This window comes from Eurytemora carolleeae, unplaced genomic scaffold (assembly GCF_000591075.1).
Source record: "Eurytemora carolleeae unplaced genomic scaffold, Eaff_2.0 scaffold681, whole genome shotgun sequence".
NCBI lineage: Eukaryota > Metazoa > Arthropoda > Copepoda > Calanoida > Temoridae > Eurytemora > Eurytemora carolleeae.
Window position 1 is genome coordinate 123,889 of NW_019396776.1, and position 15,079 is coordinate 138,967.

General features: G+C 36.7%; 1 protein-coding gene across 2 annotated transcripts in view; it reads right to left on the reverse strand.

Moving 5' to 3' along the window:
• Positions 1 to 2,347: 2,347 nt before the first annotated feature.
• Positions 2,348 to 15,079, reverse strand: part of LOC111708561 (zinc finger homeobox protein 3) — a 32,722-nt gene continuing 19,990 nt past the window's right edge. For both annotated transcript variants that reach the window (XM_023481979.1, XM_023481980.1), the window contains 6 exons: positions 12,359 to 14,010; positions 11,685 to 11,827; positions 10,075 to 10,184; positions 8,443 to 8,525; positions 2,759 to 8,093; positions 2,348 to 2,679 (listed from right to left, as the gene is read on the reverse strand). In XM_023481979.1, coding sequence (XP_023337747.1) covers positions 2,769 to 8,093; positions 8,443 to 8,525; positions 10,075 to 10,184; positions 11,685 to 11,827; positions 12,359 to 14,010 — 7,313 coding nt within the window. In that variant the 3' untranslated portion in view covers positions 2,348 to 2,679; positions 2,759 to 2,768. The remainder of the gene's footprint in view (positions 2,680 to 2,758; positions 8,094 to 8,442; positions 8,526 to 10,074; positions 10,185 to 11,684; positions 11,828 to 12,358; positions 14,011 to 15,079) is intronic.

Below are 15,079 nucleotides of genomic sequence, written 5' to 3' on the forward strand. Positions count from 1 at the left end.
CCTCCCCTTTCCCTTCCCCGCCTCTACCCTCTTTACTCTTCTTTCTCCTCCCCTTTCCCTTCCCCGCCTCTACCCTCTTTACTCTTCTTTCTCCTCCCCTTTCCCTTCCCCGCCTCTACCCTTTTTATCTTTCCTTCTCCTCCCCTTTCCCTTCCCCGCTTCTACCCTCTTTACCCTTTCATCCACTCTTCCAATCTCCTCTCCAACCTTCTTCCATCCACCCTTCCAATCTTCTCTCCACTATTCAGCATTTTTCTTCTTTCTCTTCTTTCAGCTTAACTTTAAGAACTTTTAAGTCAAACTCACTGAAACATTACGATCCTATTAATTACTCTCATTTAAGATTTGAAACAACCCTCAATACTCTCTTCCTGTTCTTTATATGACAAGGTTTACATCGAACTGATCTCTATTTAAAGTAATCAACATTTGCTCAAACCGGTGAGGCCGGTCAGCGCGACAAAATATCAAAACATATAGTTTACGAAGATAAAGATAAAATATGATAAGCATATCGTGTAAATTACAGATTTGATAACATGTAGGCTTGGCTTTTCAATCAAGAGAAATAGTTATGGATTTATTTAGAATATGATTCAGAAAATGGTTGTGCTTTCTTTCACTCACATAGCAAGTATAAAATCAATTAACCCCCAATTTAAAGAATGACATGTCAGATTCACAACGGCACTATAACTTTGTCTGATTATTTAAAGATGACGGAGATAAACTTGCTTTTCTATCTGAAAATATATTAATAATTTAAATCTATTTTAAATTGTGGTCTCTATATAAAAGTGACCATTGTGAATAGGACATACCTTTTGTGAAATAGAGGGCCACATAAAAATACATATACAGACCCCGTAAATTTGGTTAATTCTTTAGAATTGATAACACTTGCATTTTATTAATGTCTCAAGAGTAAAGAGAGGACACTAAACTATTTATTATTTAATAATCATCTTGGAGACAGTTGGAGTACTAACCTTAATCCAGCAGTACTTCTAGAAATACATACCATGCATATCTTAGTTGTAGTTTGATTATTGAACTATATTTGTAATTCTCTTCACTGATATACTTTACTACTTAATACATACCATGCATATCTTAGTTGTAGTTTAATTATTGAACTATATTTGTAATTCTCTTCATTGATATACTTTTTGTAGCGCGACATACACATTCTAAAACTCGGTCTTGTTTCTAGTTCAAGTTTAAAAGGAATAAATAGCAAAATAATGCCGGATTTTCGCGCGAGAAGACGGACATCTTGGTTTGCAGTGTCTTAAATGCCACCTTGAATTTCTTTGCTAAACCCATAAATTAAAAATGTCATAGATTGCAATTGCTTTCTTAATTAAATCTTAATTAAATCTATATATATATATATATATATATATATATGTACGACATAACTTATAAAAATGAAATTAAACTAGTTAAAAAGGTTTATTTTTCTTATTTACACATGGATAATATAATGTTGCTAGTTTTTAACTAGGTTTAAAATATTAGAATCTAAGATGTAGAATCCAATTATATTGAATCCGAGGGGGAGCAAGGAGGGGAGGGGGGGGGCTTGGAGCCCCTTGATATACTGTTTTTGGGGCACAATCAAAAGTGGAAAACTACATTTCTTTACACGCCAGTGTTTGGCCACGAATATAACTTAAAACTACATCTAGTGATCACAAAGTGAACTACACTATACTGTTATACTAAGGAACTATACTAGAACTAGAATTAACTGGAATAAGGATGTAGATGTACAATAATAAACATGGCAGAGATACAACTAAAATAAAACTGTGCATACCAAATATTGTGCGTATTCTAAAACTACTGTATACTTTACTCGTTAATTAGTTAAAAAATCACATTATCTAGGAACATGAGTAGATGCAGCCTGGTACGGTTACAATAGTTAAAAACAACAAGAAGGGTTGTTCCAGATATATTTCTGGAACACCCCTCATTATAGATTAGGAACTGATACCTTGTGCTCTTAGGAACTTTAAGTTCATGGAACATTAATACACACAACTACAGGATGTCTAGAATTAAACTACCTTCCTGGTTCTACACGAAGAAGACAGTTTTAGCTGGACACCCTGGAGTGAACATGAATGAAAGAATATATGGATGATGTAAAACCACCAAATATTAAGTAAAGGCGAAAGTAAAAAATGCACGAATTAGGCTGACTCGGCTTGTTAAAGATATTTACAAAAATTAGTTTATCAAATAAAACTTTAAATATGAAAAATGAAATGGATATTTAGTCATGGGTCAAAAATTAATACAAAATATACTATTTCAATTTTCCTAATTTGTTGTTGAAAATTATTAATTTTAATGATAAATGCTTCCGGAATGATGAATTTTCAAAAATGAAAATTTGAAGTTTAAAGGAACAGAAAAATGTCATGACTGCTTGATAAAAATATGAAAATAATGGAATTTTAAAAATGGGATTATCTCTATACAAATATAGGTTGCTTCTAGGTTGCTTGCAAACAGTTTAGGAACATTAGGTTTAGTTTTGCACCGGGTTCGTAGTTTTGAAGAAGACACATGATAAAAGAGAATAGGAACATTGTTTTCAAATCCAGCCCATTTCTAGGAGGATATTCATACATATTGCACATTTGGGAGTTCAATACTGGGGTTAACCTGAAAAAAAGAGATATTAAATATATTTCAACAAAACTACAATATAATTTTTTTTCTTAATTTAAGTACATAATGTTACCTGGAAAGGGTTAGTTCTGTACTCCAGGTTGGTAAGGATATCCGTTATATCCTGGGTTGTATCCAGCTCCATATCCCGGAGTGTAGGGAGGATATCCTGAACCTGGATATCCAATCTGGTTCTGGCAATATCCCTGGTTGTATTCTTGATGCTGGGGATATGGCGGAGTCGGCCGGAAATTATGATGCTCAGGGTAATACTTCGGCTGCTGGGGGAAATTAAAGTTTTGTTGGTCTGTTCTATAATGTTGTTGTGGTTGTTGTTGTTGAGGGTTGTTATAAACACTCTGATCATTGACAAAATGATTACTTTGTTTTTCCTGATTTGCCGAATTTACAATATTTTCCTCAGGACGGTGTGGCTGAGTTTCTTCATAGTTGAAGGGTTTATTAGACCCCAAATCTGGGTTGGGTTTACTCAATTTCTCCGAGAGGTTTGTAGACCCCCCTGGATTCTCAGGCTCATACTTTCCCTCCTCTAGTGCCTTCCGAACATTCTCGAGGTGATTCCTGTCAAATAAATGTTCTTGCACCTTGTATTTGTTTTCATATTGGCATTTACAGAATTTGCATACAGAATCTTTAACTTCAGTAGATTCCGACTCTTCACTCCCTGCTCCAAGGTTTAGGTGAAGCTTGATTTTCTTCTCCTTTGCCCGGGCATTCTGGAACCAGACCTGGACAACACGCTTTTGCAGACCGATAAAATCCGCCAAAAGATGACACTCGGTCATAGTTGGCATCTTACACTCCTCAAACACACACTTCATCATCTTAACTTGGGTGTGGGAGATCTGAGTTCGGAACTTCTTTCTTGAGTCGTAGTTTTGTGAATCAAAGGAATAATTTGATGACAATGTCATTCCATTCTCATCTTCATATTCATAGATTTGACTGTCAATTCCACTGACTGGAGATGATTGGCTGTCCCTGTCACTAGCCAGGTTTTTGTTTTCTTCCCCTGTATCCTCTTGCCGCAGTGGCGGGGAGGAGAGATCCAATGCCTCACTGTTTTTCTCATAAATTCTTGATTCCTGTACAGATGAATTCTGCTGACTCAACTTTACATCGGAAATGAACTGTTTCATTGTCTCTTCATAATATTTACGCATGGATGCCTCAAATTCAGATGATTTGTCCTGGTTAGGAATAAGAGGAGGTAACTGTGGAGGACTAGAGGGGCATGGAACACTCGGGAACAAGGTAGATCGTCCCAGCATGTTCAGCTGTGGTTCCTCTACTCCTGCATCTGGTAAAGCATCTATGTTGATCTCCCCTCTAGTATACTGGCTAGAGTGCTTTGTGACAAGATGGGATTCTAGTGCAGATCTAACCTTAAAGAGAGCAGGACAGAAAGGACATCTTTTGTTAATAACTTGCTGATGAGCCCGAAATTGGCCCTTTCTTTCCCGAGCTCTGGTGTTCTGAAACCACACCTGGACCACACGTTTTCTTAGTCCGACTTCTGCTGCAATCTGCTCTAGCATTTTTCTGCTGGGATTGCTCTCAATCTGATATTTCTGATACAAGTAGTCAAGCTGCTCAGGCAATATTGTGGTTCTCAGTCTTTTATCTTTTGGTTGCCCATTTTCATCTCTTTCTATTTCGTCATTTTCCTCTGATAGCTTCCTTTTCATTCCCATATTCACAAAACTGTCATTGGATTGGTCTTCAATATCTGATAAGCCTTGCTTTTGCAAAAATGCCAGATGGGAGTTTGCTGGATACCTTGTCATCAAATTGATTTGTGCCTCGTTTAGATATTTCATGACTCTGTCCTCCTGGTTTCTCTTTTCAAATATTGTTCCAATATTTTTACTGTCTTCAATTAACTTCTGGATTGGGGACATTGCCGCTGAGTTTCTGGGACTGTTTTCATAACCAGATTGACCTTCAATAGAGGATATAGGAGAGACAACATTCTGCTCTCGGAGTATTGATTCATTTTCAGAATCACTTCGAACTGACATAGAGCCTAGGCTAACATTTGCTTGACCAACAAACTGAGCAGCTGCTGTGGCAGCAGCTCTCTGAGCCAGTGCTGATCTTTTGGCATCTTCCTCTTTAAAGCAGTGCTGCTTCTGATGTCGTATTAGCTCATAGTAGCGTTGAAATACCAAGAGACATTTCTTACACTGGTAGTTGAGCCCTGGAGTCCTAGTAAACCTACCAGCTCCATCTTCCTCTGACTCTACAGCAGGTTGGTTTTCATAAATCTTCCGTGCTTTTTGTCGAGCATTTTGGAACCAAACAACTATAACCCTTGGACTGAGGCCTAACAGCTTGGAGAGGTACTCAAGATCATCATCCTTTGGATAGGCATTGTTTTCAAAGAACTCTTGAAGTACTTTGATTTGGTAGTCAGTGAATCTAGTTCTGTTAGCTCGCTTTGCTGCAGCAGAATGATTGTATCCATGAGGATCACTAAGGGGAGAAGGGTTGCGAAATCCTCCAAACCCATTGAAGAAGTTTGGTCCAAGATGACCAGGAACAGGGAGGAATCCAAGCGGGTTTGGAAATCCTGGCGGTAATGGACTCTGAAGTAAAGGATGCCTATCTCCAGTATTCATCTGAGGAGAGAATATTCCATCAAAGGATTTTCCATTTGGGTTTCCATTATCTGGTGAAACTGAGACCCTGAGTGCCAGGGACATTTGTAGCTTTCTAAACTCATCTATCTTATTCATTTCTTCATCTCTCATAAATTCATTCTCCTTCTTGATTTCAAAATGTCCAGAATCCTCTTGATCAGACTTTTCACTTTCTGTCTCCTGTGAGTTGTTCTTTTCCTCATTTTCTCTGTATTTTGTATTTTCGTCAGCATATTGTCTCTGCTCCTCAGAATTTAAAGAAATAACTTTTGACTCTCCGGTTTTCTCATATTCCTCCAAGTTTAGCATTGTTGATGGAGGATTATTAAAGTTATATGGAGAATCCTTATTTCTCTGACGTTCCTTGAATAGAGTATTTCTGAACCAATGTTTGATTACTTTTGGCGGCAGGTAAGTTTTCAAAGACAGGTTGTTTATTTGTTCTTCAGAAGGAGAATTGTTTATGTCAAAGTTTGCACGCAATACCTTGAGCTGATCATCTGTAATTCTAGTTCTAGCCCGCCTAGATACTGCATCATAATGTTGTTGGTTCATTCGAAGGAGCTCTGCAGCCCCTGGGAAACCCTGGGGTAGATTAGGCATCATACCAAGCTTACTCTCTAGAGCCAACTGCATCATTTTCTTGTTGGGAAATTCAGTTTCTTTTGCCTGGGTATCAAACATAGATAACATCCTGGGATCCATTGCAGATTTTGGATCAATAAGAGCTAAATGTATGAGAAGTTTTGGATCAAGTCCAGCCTGTCTTACAACATCAGGGTTTATTCCTAGCTTGGAGAATATTTGGTTTTCAAACGGAGAGGTATGGTTCTGATTATTTAGCTGATTTCCAGGCAGCTTGGGTAGTATTCCAGGTATGAGAGGAGGGTGAAGGTTCATGTTCTGGAGGTTAGGATTGTTTAGAAGCTTGGCTTCATGCTCTTTAAATGCTTTGAAAGCTTGTTGGAAAGGGTTAAGCTCATCATTGTCTTTTTCATCCACATCTGGTTTATTATTGGACTTTTCATGTTCATCTGTGATGCTAGAAACATCATTTAAAGCATCTTTTTCAACCAGTATTACTTCATCTGGAGAGATCTTGGAACTTTCATCTTTTTCCTGGTTTTCAGAGTTGGATTTAATTTCCTCCTCAAACTCCTGTGCTATGACAACATCATGCTTTTCCTCTGAGTGGGCTTTCAGGTCCTTGATGCTTGAAAACTTCTCAGAGCACATAGGACACTCAGATTCCTTTGGTTGTTGAAAACGTTCATCAACCTTGTTTTCCTCAGGGGACTCCTTTCTTTTAAATTCTTCTTTCTCTTGTTCTATCCTTAATCTTTCTTTCTCAAGTTTAATCTTTTGGTGACTTTCGTTAAACTGCATCACAAGTTCGAATCCATAGTTCTGAAGTAAACTTTTTAACATAATGGAGGACTTCTTATCATCAGGTAGAGAATTGAATGACTGAGTATCTGAATTAGAGCTTGGTGACTCAGAGTTTTCAAAGTGATTAATGGATGAATCTTGTCCATTTATGCTATCTTCCTTGGTTGACTCATTGCTCACCTTTTCAAACATTTGTGAGAGAGATTTTGGTGTAGAGCTTAAAGGTCCGTATGAAGAAATATCTCGATCAGGATTTGGAGTTCTTTGAATGGAATTATTAGAGGACAATGATTTTGGACTAAACAGTTCTATTTCAGAGTTATTGGCCTCGTCTGCATTATCAGGGTTTTCTATCAGAGGCTTGCTCAAATCCACATGACCAGTCATAACCAACTCTTGGAGCTTGTTAGCTCTAGTATGATGTAGAACTGATCTGATATGGATATCAAGAGTTGAACCTTGGGCATAGGATACCTGACAAATGTTACATTTGTATGGTTTAAGCTCGTTATCTGGTTCCAATTGTTTTTTAGCATTGAGACTACCCAGGACTGACATTAGGGTACTTCCTGGAGCCAAGGGGCTGCTGGGAGATCCTCCTTCAGACTGGGGGGTAAGGTTGTTTGGATTCTCCTGATTTTCTTTTAGAAACTTTTTCATTTTGTGAAGGTGAGATACAGAGTTGAAATGTACTAGAAGTATGTTCTTTTGTGTAAAAGATTCTTTACAAACATCACACTTGAATGGTCTCCTAGGATCCATGAATTTTTCCACGGAATAAGAAGTTTTTTCTATTTTCTTTTTTACATCGGAGATATCTCTGCTTATCTTATCCTCCTCATCCTCCTCTTTGTCGTGAGTTATCTCCAGTGCTTGTTGAGGGACGAGGAGCAGAGTTGCTCTAATCTGCTGAGAGTATTGTTCAATATCCTCCTGGTTTCCATCTAGATGACCGGACTCAACATGTTTAAGAAGAGAGCCAACACTACGGAAACTTCTATCGCAAAGTTTACATTTAGTTGTATCACGGATCTGATGGTATCTGGAGTGAAACTCAAGCTTCTCCTGAGTTTTGAAGGCTAGACTGCACTGGTTACACCTATATTTGTAAACATGCTTCTCGGAGATAGCTCCGATGGGGGATCCAAGGTTCTCTATAGGTTCTGTATCCTGATCCTGCTCCATCCTGGAGCTTTCGGGGTCCTTTGGTGGAGTTCTCATACTTGGATCCAATCTGAACTTGTTGAGTATACTTCCACCCTCAGCCAGGATAAGCAGTCTATGAAGCTCTGATCTACCCAGCTGGTGCGCCTGCATTGCATGACTCACCAGATCATTGAAATCACCAACTTTTTCCTAAAATAAGTGATCTTGCAAGTAATTACAATGTTATCAAAAACGAACTGTTCATGAATTTTGAAAGAACATTATATATTGGTATTGGTGTTAGTTTTTAGTATGTTGCCTCCTTACCCTTTTCCAAATTCATAAACAATTCTTTAAATATCTTTAAAAACAATAATGTTATACTAAAATTGTTGAAGTAATTTATGATTTGAATCTATATTCAATTTATTACTTTTTGCCTTCTATTTGCATAAAGCCTTGTCAATAATAAAGTGAACACAAATTTCCCACCCGCTTGACTAAATTATTATTGCCACTTTAAGGACAGAAACGTTGCAGAATAATTATCGAATTCTACCTGACAAATAGGACAAAGGACTTCAACGTCTGTTATTCTGTCCTTGAATTCTCCGTCCTTTGACTCCGTCCTGTCTCTGAGTTCTAAAACAAATACTCTAATGAGTCTTTTTAAATAGTTGATTAAAAATAATATTTCAATCACAGAAACAAACAAACGGATAAGGCCTCAAACTCTGTACTGATCTTTATATCCTTGCCATGTTTAAGTACTTTGATATAAAAAAATATATTTGTCAGAGATTAAAATATCAAAAGGCATATACCATCGTCCATTAGGTTGCAAAGATTAGACGATTAGAAATTGGGCCGAGTATTCAGTTTCTATTAATAACAACATTTTTTTACATATCTTCGATTGAGCAAAAAAATACTCGCAACGTTTTGATAAATGTAAAGTTTGATAAAGATTTTGAATGACAAGAAATATTCAATAACCTAACAATTATTATTGAATATAAGAAAGTAGTTGTTGAGTAAATTATGAAAAATAAGAAAATAATTAATATTCACAACTATAAACAAAGTTCTGGCTGTAAACCCAAGACGAATATTAAAATTTCAATGCACCAAGTTTATTTGGAGGAAAATTAATATGTTATAGTGAATTCATTTTAGACTTTGCTAGATTGCAAAGAAGCACTTAAGTATTTTATTGGTAAACACTTAAATATATTGAATATTTATACTTTTATGAAACATTGAAAAATTATTGACATATATGTAATTATGAATATTGAGCGTATCATTGAAAACTGATGAATATGGATCTGGTAACTTTTTTTGATTTGTTAAGCTTCAATAAAATAAAGCTACAGAAACTGGGTTTTTGACACAAACTCTAATGTTCAACCCATTTATTCTTGCAAACCGATTAGGTTAGACTCAATAAAAATTCAAAAACGCTTTGATCCAAAATAAACATATTTCAAGGATATTTTTCATTTTAAAAATTGTAAAAATATTTAGTTTTTACTTTCAAGCACATTTGTAGTTGTAAGATGTAGTTTTGTTTTATTTTCATTTTGTTTCAAATCCTTTTTCTAAGATGTGTTTTGATATTAACTACTCGAATTATTTGGTTTGAAAATATTCTGATTTCCAATATAAAGATGGATGTTTGGTTTGGCAGGGGTTGGGTTGGCAGACATCAAACATTTTCATCTTCTGCCGAAATTGGTTTATTACCAAACTAAATATCGGGGGTTCAGTCAGGGGCCCTGCAATTACTAAACTAAATATCGGGGGTTCAGTCAGGGACCTGCAATTACAAAACTAAATATCGGGGGTTCAGTCAGGGGCCTGCAATTACCAAACTAAATATTGGGGGTTCAGTCAGGGGCCCGCAATTACCAAACTAAATATGGGGGGTTCAGTCAGGGGCCTTGCAATTACCAAACTAAATATCGGGGGTTCAGTCAGGGGCCTGCAATTACCAAACTAAATATCGGGGGTTCAGTCAGGGGCCTGCAATTACCAAACTAAATATCGGGGGTTCAGTCAGGGGCCTGCAATTACCAAACTAAATATCGGGGGTTCAGTCAGGGGCCTGCAATTACCGATGAAATTTATTAGATAAGACATAGTAGATTTAAATTTGCCTGAAAAGTTTTACATTTGTTGCAGCAGCTACCTGAATCTTTGTTATCTGCCGGTGTTACAGTAAATATATCCGCCACATCCGGTTGTTCTCCGCCATCCTCACCTCCAGATAACCGCCGAAGTTCCCCAATCTGCTCCGCTCTAGAGAATAATGTCGGGTTAGTTTAAATCAAAACTTATTCAGTAATTAACGATTTCAAAATATTACATCATTGCCAATTTTTAAATTGCATCAAAATTTAAATATGTCTTATGAAATATGAGCATCGGATTCGAACCACGGAACTGAAAACAGTCCCTTCTTAGTGTTTTTTTTATATAATACAATTCAAATCAATGCCAAAAAACAAAGTTAGATAGGAATAATTTCACTATAGTTCTTTTCGTATAATGGAATTTTTCAAGTTTGTAATTTCTAAATTTACAGTTCCACTACCCAAAATAATGGTTTCTAAGACTTCCCCACCCCGCATGCTTTAGTAAATTTATGTCCACAAAAAAAGCTAACATCTAAATGATTTTGAAAATAAGAAGATAGGAATTGAGTCTTTGCCACAAACTCTAATCCCTATATCTTTGTAACCCTTCCCCTTTAGATATTTTAACAAATGAATTCTGTTATAGAACAAATATTTTAAGTATAAACTATATAAGGTTTACAGCATCAGGTTGCAAAGAATAGGGATTAGAAAATTTGAGTTTTGTAATTCCTTTCCAAATTTAAAACTTGAGGACTAAAGCAGAAGCGATCAAAATATTTTTATATAAAAATTCTCTCTAGTTTCCCTCCTTAGCTTAGAATAAGGTATTGTTTGTGTAGTGTGGAAGGATGTAGGTAGATGGAGTTGTCTTTGTATTCTATACAAACACAACCAATCTTCATTTTTCTTATTTAAATATTTTACAAAAGTTTCAGACGGTTGCAGTGTAGATAGATAGATAGAGAGATAAATAGATATTTAACGACACATTGTAGGGGAGGGAATAATGGATGATAGATAGATAAAGATGTGGTCTTTCATCATTTTTTACAATTTTTAGAATAATGAATTTTCCTATAAACTGTTTTCATGCTTGAGTTGGGAGGAAAAAATTAAATTGAAAAATGTATTAAATGTCATTGAGAAAAATTACTGAACTAATGGAATTTCATTCCCCTCAGATTATTCCATTACAAAGCATTTAGCGATGAATACCGAGGCTAACTTTTAAATGACATTTTAACTTACAACTAAGCGTAAATATTTCATTTTTTCTATTTTAAATATATCATTAAATACCAATCACGGAGTGTTTCTACAAAAGTAACATAGAATTAATTTTTTTTATGAGATAAATTAAAGTAGATTTCTTCTTGAGCAATCTTCTTTTATAAAAAAGGTTGTTTACATAATTTTTTGGCACAAAAAATGTGCAGAATAAACCTAAGCATCGATAACTCTAATCTTCCAAATAACATTTTAACTTAGAACTAATTGACGCTTAGCGTAAATATTTCAATTTTCCTCTTTTAAATAGATCATCAAATTCCATTTACGATTTATTGTAAAAAAATTTTGATAAAATTTAATCTTAAGAAGATTTCTTCTTGTGCAAAAAAATATTTTGCGCAAAGATTGTGCATAAATAGCAGAAATCTACCTGAGATGCGACAAGGTTCGAGAATGCTGGAGGAGCAACGATTTACTCCGAGTTGAGAAAGTACAGAGAGAACAGGAGAATGTTGCGTCCTGTTCTAACTGCTGTTCAGATGATACCAGATGATGGAACAGGATCAAAGAAACCTAAACAAAAAATGGGCTGTAAGCGTGATTTCAAGTAAAGATGACAATGCCTGATTCACAACGATACCTTGAAACCTTAATTAGATAAAAAATGTTGAAGATATCATAGTTTTTTTAGCTCAAAAAGTGTTTAATTCATATTATTTCTTCATTGATTCTTGTTAACAAAAAAGCGCAGGCCACTTTTGCAGAAAATCCAGAAATGAAAATAATCAGTTTAAAGAAACAAAAACATGGATATCTAATTCAAACTTAATAAGACAAAGCTTTTAAGGGAACCGTTGTAAATCGGACATTGCCATCTTTGCATGGAGGGCCATGTCAAATTACGCAATTACAGTCTCTTTAATGCAAATTTGTCTAAAATATCATATTTTTGGAACATACTGTATATACATGAGAAAACATGAAAGCAGCCTAGCTAGCTCAATTAAGTATTCCTCTGAACCCAATACCATAACTTCAAAACTAGAGACTCTTAAGTTTGAATAAATATTTATTTCTATATTCTTGAAATATTCTCCAACTAACCTCGTGAGCTTGAGTCTGGATGTGAACCTGTAGTTTATGCAAGGAGTTGGTGTAGAAATCACAACAGTTACATCTCAGCTGGACAGGGTTAGTTCCCAGTAGATATTTTAGTTTCCACTCGTTCCCTGAACCGCCCTCTCGAATATGATTTAATAAGGACAGGCGGGCAAGATGTTTGTCAGTTTTGAGATGAAGTTGAAAATTTGCTTTCAGATTAGTTTTATACGAGCAGAGCTTGCAAAGATGAACTCCGCCTAGGAGGATTGAAATTTCTGTATCCGGCTCCGAGTATCTATCCAGGTTCACGTGACAGGAGAGAGATTCTATCGAGTTGGTGGAGAACTGGCGGCAGATGCAGCAGTTAAAGAGAAAACTGGGGTTCGGATCCACGGGTTCAGGAGGAGGCTCGTGGGGTTCAACACCCTCCATCAAGGGCAGGGGTTGACTGTTCTTGAGGAACTGGAAGAGCAGGGCCGGGTTCTGAGACATCTCCATCATCATGTCGGAGAGCGGGTTGGGAGGAAGGTGCGGAGGAAACTCAGGTTTACCTCCGGCCAGGGTTTGGAGAAACTGGAAGTTTTGAATTTGTTTCATATTCTCCGACATGCAGGCCATGTTCTGAACATGCTTGTCACTGGTCAGATGAATTCGGAGGTTTCTAGGAATGTTGGTTTCATAATTGCAAAGATCGCAGCGCCAGTTTTGAGGTTGAAACGTATGGTTGGCGTTGAGTCGTTGTCCCATGGGCATCTGTGCAAGTGCTGCTTGGGTGATCTTCGTCCCGTCGGGGGCTGTGATTACGCCCCCGTTTTGTAACTCCTGCATGTTGTTGATGTGCTTGTCTGACTGCATGTGGATTGAGAGGTTACCCTTGGTTGTGGTTGAGTAGTTGCAAACTTCACATCTGTAGGGTTTGTATCCGCAGGTATAGGTTTCTCCCCGGGCAAGACGGGGATGCTGCTGTCCTGTGATACAGTAGATACATGAGTTTTCAGCATCAGGGTGTTTTTCTTTCATGTGAACTTCCAGTGTTTCTTGGTATTTATAGTGCCAGTTACACTTGGGGCATTTTAGGGTCTTGAAAATCCCTCTTTGTTGGGTCCAGCTTGGGTCTCCGAGTCGGAACGAATTCAGGATAAAATCACATTTTTCACATTCAACTCCTGGCTGTCTTCCCGTAACGTGGTCGGGACAAGGACCTATGGTTGTACCCTGGAGCTGACTGGCATTGGTTGGTGGAAGGTTCGGATTCAGACCGGACATCATTGCTAGGAAGGATGGATCAGCAGAATTTCCTCCAGGTCCGTTCATCTTCAGGGTCTCCAGTAGGTTGGATAAGTAGGGAACCAGAACAGGTTTCTCGTCAATATCTTCATCCACAGTTTTCTCCAGATCTATTAGCGGAGGATAGGGTTCATTCACTTCTCTTTGGGGTTCAAGAACGGAGAGAAGTGGAGATTTATCCAAACCTACAGATTGGAGAATACCGGAGCTTCTCTTAAACATATCCTTCTCCTCCTGGGTCAGGTTAACGCTGTGTTCCTGCTCACAGTGGTTGAGGAAGGGTCTGGAGAGGGTGAATGAGAGTTTGCATGGGAAACACATTAGGATTGGTCTCTCATTGGTTCTTCCTTCATCCTCTTTCTCTCCTTCTACAATAAAGACAAAAAGTAAAAATAGGCAAAGGAATTGAGTCTTTGCGACAAAATCTAATATTCCAATTTTTATATCTTTGCAAACCAATGTCGTAGACCTTAGACATTTTAAACCATGAATTCTGTTAGATCAAATAATCTAAGTATGAAATATTAAAGGTGTACCCATAAGGTTACAAAGATACAGGGATTAAAACATTCGAGTTTGTTTCAAGGACTCCATTTCTTTAAAATGGTAAGCAAAATCAACTATGACTCTAAATAAAAAAGTACGATTAAATTATTTCTCAGCTTTATTTCTATTTTGTCGCTTTTGAGTTAATCTTTTTACATACATTGTTAAACAAAAATATTCACTCATGTTCTGTATCATGCCTATGTGTGAGAACACATGTTAAGCCTAAGTGTGACTAAAAAAAATAACTGATTGTAAACAAACAGTTTTTACAAAGTAAAGTATTTGCATACATTTTATTGTTACGTATTAGAGTTAAAACGCTTCTATACGCCCTAATTACAATTTTTTTAAAGATTTACAATACAAGTAGTTCCTAGGCTGTTCTATTACGTTAGAGTAAATTGTATGTACAAACCAGGGGGGCTGGATCTTAGCTACCTCTCCGTGTGAAATGGCCTGAGTGTACACTTGAGATAGTTTACTAATAACGAATATTAAGAGATTATGGCCTATTCATCTATATATACATTTGGCTTGTTTGTCTGTTTGTTTGTTTGTATCCAATAAACGTCAAAACGGCTGAACCGATCGGGCCCAAATTTTTTGTGGGACATCTAAGGACTCCAGGGAAGGTTTATGAATCATCAAAATTTCAAATATTTGTCTCCATCAAAATTCGATCGTCATTAAATTTTTTAAAATTTTGAAAATCCGCGAAATTTTTGTGAAAATCCGCGAATTATTTTTGTTTTGTTTTACGATGTACACAAAGAGAACATGTTCACAATTAATTTAGGAGATGGGCGCTAAGACTAGAAAGAAGGGCGCGAAGCGCCTTGAATTTCTAGTACAGTAAAAAAATCAAATATGCAGTGCGCTCTCGGAGTA